The sequence below is a fragment of the Carlito syrichta genome, unplaced genomic scaffold (genome assembly GCF_000164805.1).
Source record: "Carlito syrichta isolate Samal-C Ts95f unplaced genomic scaffold, Tarsius_syrichta-2.0.1 Scaffold314713, whole genome shotgun sequence".
Classification (NCBI taxonomy): Eukaryota; Metazoa; Chordata; class Mammalia; order Primates; family Tarsiidae; genus Carlito; species Carlito syrichta.
Window position 1 is genome coordinate 616,035 of NW_007258809.1, and position 5,634 is coordinate 621,668.

The following is a 5,634-nucleotide window of genomic DNA, read 5'->3' on the forward strand; positions in this document are numbered from 1 at the left end:
TTTTTCTGCATGTCAGTTGCTCTTCAAAAAATGGACTCAATGCTTTCATCAGAAGCTGCCTGGGTATCTCAATATAAGGATATAACTGATGTGGATGAATTGAAAGTTCCAGACTGTGCAGAAACTTTTATGACTCTACTCTTGGTTATAACTGGTAAATATAAGTCTTCTAAGATATGACTTTGCAAATACTAATTTTTTTTTTTTTTTGAGTTGAAGTTTCACTCTGTTGCTTAGGCTGAAGTGCAGTGGCATGCTCACAGTCACTGCAGCCACAACATGCTGGACTCAGGCTATCCTTCTGCTTCAGCCTTCCAAGTAGTGTGCACAACCACGCCCAACTTTTTTTTTTTAACTTATTATAGAGACGAGGTCTAGCCAAGTTTCCCAGGCTGGTCTTGAATTCCTGGATTCAGGCAATCCTTTCACCTTGACCTCCCAAAGTGCTGGGATTACAGGCATGAGTCACCACGCCTGACTGCCATTCAGCTTTTTAAGTGTCTTCAGTAAATGGTGATTGGCCTAAATTTACTTTATCTATCTATCTATCTATCTATCTATCTATCTATCTATCTATCTATCTATTTGAGTCAAAGTCTCACTCTGTCACTCAGACTGGAGTGCAGTGGCACGCTCACAACCACTACAGCCTTGACCTGCTGTGCTCAGGCAGTCCTTCTGCCTCAGCCTTCCAAGTAGCTGGAACCACAGGTGTGCACCACTATGCCCGACTAATTTTTTGGTTTACTGTATAGACGAGGTCTCACCAAGTTACCCAGGCTGGCCTTGAACCCCTGGGCTCAGGCAGTTCTCTTGCCTCCACCTCCCAAAGTGCTGGGATTACAGGTGTGAGCCACTGTGCCCGGCCCACCTAAACTTTAAATTTTTTTTTTTTGACCTTGATTTGTTGAAGATTACAGAAAATAATACAGTAATTTTAAGGATTTGAGTAGTAATAGGAACTCTTGTTGTAATGCAGGAATTTTCTGGCCTGAGGGAGGGTGCTGGTTGGGCTGTAGCCAGTCACTTTGCTTCACTCTAGGTCTGCTGGTTCTCCAGGTGACCCTGGGCCCTCATTGGCCACCATCCTTGGCCCTTTTCACTTCTGTTCTCCTCTGACCTATCCATTTCCTGAGCCTGTATGGTAACCTGAAGAAGTATCATTCCAGCCCAATCAGTAAATAATTCCATATTCTTAACTGTAAGAAAAATATGAAAAACGCTAAAACAAAAAAAATTGGAAAAGCTTGCCTATCTCAGGTACCCATTACCAAGTTTCAAAGTAATTATCACTTTTCTGTTATATATTTTACTCCCTAATTTTTTTATTGGAATATTTTATTTTTTTATCTGAAGTATTTTAAAGAACACTTCAGACATATCATCGTGTCAACTGTAAAAAAGGTATATATATCTTTTAATCTTTCTGAGTTCCTCCTTCCCTTTTAAAGAAAGTCACTTATTTGTTGAAGCAACAAACAAAAATTAATTTTTTTATGTTTCTTTCATGCCTTTTTAAGAAACTGAGGCATAATTTACATATAGTATAATGCACAGATCCTAAATATACTGTTCAATGAGTTTTGACGAAGATGTATTCTTGGAAAACTCATATCCTTAGAGAGTTTAGAAATAGATCTTACATGAATGGTCAATTGATTTTTAATAAAAGCACCAAAGGAGGTCAACAGGGAAAGCTTATAACTCTATTATGGATGGTACCCAAAACCCTCACATGTCTTATTAACTTTTTATACAGACAGGTATAAAAATCTTCCCACAGCTTCCCGAAAGCTACAGTTCTTGGAGTTACAGAAGGACTTAGTAGATGATTTTAGGATACGATTAACGCAGGTGATGAAAGAAGAGACTAGAGCTCCCCTTGGCTTTCGATACTGTGCCATACTTAATGCTGTGAACTACATCGCAACAGTACTCGCAGACTGGGCTGACAATGTTGTGAGTTAATGTGCTTTTTGTTAATTAATGTATTAGTAACTTGAACTACTTACCTTTCAAAATGTTGAATCTATTGCAAGCAAAAATAGACACGAGACAGAATTACAATGATACCAAACTTAGGAGGTGTGATTAAGTACACATTTTTCTGAATCAAATCTTACATAGGTAAATAATCCTGATATTTTAAGGTACTTAATAATTGGAAAAGAAACCAAACCTTTCATGAAATAGTTGCTTATCTGTTTGAATTTTTTTTTGTAATATTAATTTTGCCATATATTAATTTTGTAATATATTTTTTGTAATTGCCATCACAGAAAAATCTAAGATTAAATAAAGATGTCAGATATCAACAAAATCCTAACTTTAAGGAAAATAAATGAATACCACCTGATAATTCTCAAATTCCTTCAAGACATGACAAATTATGAAGACTCATAAACGTAGAAACTTTTTTTTTTTAGTAGGATTCTTATTCTGTCACCTAGGCTGGAATGCAGTGGCACGCTCACGGCCACCGCAGCCTCCATCTGCTGGACTCAGGTGATCCTTTCTCAGCCTTCCAAGTAGTTGGAACAGGCATATGCCACCACGCCTGGCTAATTTTTTGATTTATTGTAGAGATGAGGTCTCACCAAGTTACCTAGGCTGGTCTCGAACCCGTGGGCTCAGGAAATCCTCTCACCTTGGCCTCCCAAAGTGCTGGGATTATAGTTGTGAGCACCCATGCCCGACAGCCATAGAAACATTAAAGGTTTGTTTCATTCATTAAAAACTAACATTTTATGTTACTTTATTTTCAAATGTATAAAAGAGTCAATAGAATAGAAATGTGTACTCCTGTGTTCCTGTCACCCAGCTTCTTACACTAGTTTTGTTTCATGTTAACCCCCTCTTAATTTTTGAAGATTGCAGATAACATATATATATATATATATATATATATATATATATATATATATATATTTTTTTTTTTTTTTTTTTTTTTGAATTGGAGTCTCACTCTGTCGCCCAAACTGGAATGCAGTGGCACGCTCCTGGCCACCGCAGCCTCAACCTGCTGGGCTTCAGCGATCCTTCCGCCTCAGCCTTCCAAGTAGCCAGAACTACAGGCGTGCGCTACCACACCCGGCTAGTTTTTGATTTATTGTAGAGTTGTCAAATTGCGCGGGCGGGTCTCGAACCCGCGGGCTTAGGCAATCCACTTGCCTCGGCGTCCCAAAGTGCTGAGATTACAGGCTGAGCCATCGAGCCTGGCTGGATAATATATTTTATGGTAAATATTTTAGTATGTATCTCTAAAAGATAATAACTTATTACATCCAAAGAAAAAACTAATTTCTTATGTTAGAAGATATATTTTATTTTATTTTATTTATTTTTTTGAGTTGGGTCTCACTCTGTTGTTCAGGCTGGAGTTCAGTGGCACAATCACAGCTCACCACGTGCATCATCAAGCAAAGTAGTTAAATATGTTCCACAAATAATTGCATTGAAGCTAAAAATCTGGCCCTTGAATTAGTTTCTTATTTGATCATTTGGCACAAGAATCAAGAATGACAATTTGTTTCATAATATTGAAAAGCTTAGCAGAATATGGAGCTGTGTGGGGGCTGAGAGAATACAGTGCTTACTAAAATTAGAGACATGACACATAAAAATACAAAATGGATGAATGTATGCTGATTAGCTGACTTTATAAAGATAAATGCATTGATTGTTATACTCTATATTTTATTCGTTTTATGAAATGATTATTTATTTTGTTTTTGTGCTCAGCAAAATGACATGCACATGGATTTCAGTTAAAATTTTTATAGAACAAAGCTTTAAATAATTACTAAGTCCAGATAAGAATAAACTTTGTGTATAAGGTTCTTGTCTCATTTATATCTGTTATCAGGATATTTATTTTTGTTTCCTATTTATTTGGCTTACTACCCTGGGTTTAAGATAAAGATTTTTTTTTTTTTTTTTTGGAGTTGGCGTCTCACTCTGTTGCCCAGGCTGGAGTGCAGTGGCATGCTCATGGCTACCCCAATGTTGACCTGCTGGGCTCCGGCAATCCTTCACCTGAGCCTTCCAATTAGTCGGAACTACAGGCACGCACTACCATGCCCAGCTAATTTGTGATTTATTGTAGAGATGAGGTCTCTCCAAGTTGCCCAGGCTGGCCTCAAACCCATGGGCTCAGGCAATCCAATCTCCTTGGCCTCCAAAAATGCTGGGATTACAGGCTGAGCCACCAACCCTGGCCAAGATAAAGACTTTTTTGTTTGTTTTTTCTTTTTTTTTTTGAGTTGGAGTCTCACTCTGTCACCCAAACTGGAGTGCAGTGGCCACTCCCGGCCACCGCGGCCTCGACCTACTGGGTTCTGGTGATCCTTCCACCTCAGCCTTCCAAGTAGCCAGAATTACAGGCATGCGCTACCACGTCCAGCTGATTTTTTGATTTATTGTAGAGATGAGGTCTCACTGCCCAGGCGGGTCTCGAACCCACGGGTTCAGGCAATCCACTCACCTCAGCCTCCCAAAGGGATTATAGGCTTCAGCCATTGTGCCCGAACCCAGCATTGAATATTGCTAAATGTTCATGTTTGATTGTATTTCATTTCTACTTTTATTTCTTGCTTTATTGCATTAGGATTTGATAATGTACATTTTATTTATTTATTTTTATAATCAATATTTTTTATTATGATATTGTGGGGTACAGTTAAGGGTTAGGTATACAAATATGCTTCGTTCAGGCACCCTTGTTAATAAGAGGTGTCTCCCCATACGTACAGACATTTTTTTTTTTTTTTTTTTTGAGTTGGAGTCTCAGTTGGTTGCCCAGACTGGAGTGCAGTGGCTGCTCCCGCTCACCGCAGCCTCGCCTGCTGGGCTCCAGTGATCCTTCTGTCTCAGCCTTCTGAATAGCTGGAATTACAGGTGTGCGCTACCACGCCCGGCTGATTTTTTGATTTATTGTAGAGATGAGGTCTCGCTGCCCAGGCAGGTCTCGAACCCGCGGGCTCAGGCAATCCACTCACCTCAGCCTCCCAAAGGCGCGGGATTACAGGCTGAGCCACCGAGCCTGGCCGTACAGACATTTTAAATTAATTTACTTTGTCCATCTTTGTGACTCTTTTGAATACACTTGAAAATCATGTTTTTACTTAGTTTATTTTGGAATTTATCACCGGTCATCCGTTAATCCTTTTAATTATTTAATGCTATAATTTTTTTTCTTTTGAGTTGGAGTCTCACATGTTTGCCCAGGCTGGAATGCAGTGGCACACACGCTCACAGTCACCCCAGCTTCGTCCTGCTGGGCTCCAGTGATTCTTCCACCTCAGCCTTCCGAGTAGCCAGAACTACAGACGCACACTACCAGGCCCAGCTATTTTTTCTTTTATTGTAGAGACGAGGTCTTGCCAAGTTGCCTGGGCTCAGCCCGCAGGCTCAGGCAGTCTACTTGCCTCGGCCTCTCAAAGTGCTAGGATTACAGGCTGAGCCACCGAGCCCGATCAGTGCTATAATTTTTTTTTGAGTTGGAGTCTTACTCTGTCGCCCAGACTGGAGTGCAGTGGCCGCTCCCAGCCACCACAGCCTTGACCTGCTGGGCTCTGGCAATCCTTCTGCCTCAGCCATCCAAGTAGCTGGAACTACAGGCACGCACTACCACAC

General features: G+C 40.2%; 1 protein-coding gene across 4 annotated transcripts in view; it reads left to right on the forward strand.

Moving 5' to 3' along the window:
* Nucleotides 1-5,634, forward strand: part of RINT1 (RAD50 interactor 1) — a 38,161-nt gene that overhangs the window by 20,551 nt on the left and 11,976 nt on the right. For all 4 annotated transcript variants that reach the window (XM_008071763.2, XM_021719433.1, XM_021719435.1 and 1 more), the window contains 2 exons: nucleotides 17-154; nucleotides 1,760-1,959. In XM_008071763.2, the coding sequence (XP_008069954.1) occupies nucleotides 17-154; nucleotides 1,760-1,959 (338 nt within the window). The remainder of the gene's footprint in view (nucleotides 1-16; nucleotides 155-1,759; nucleotides 1,960-5,634) is intronic.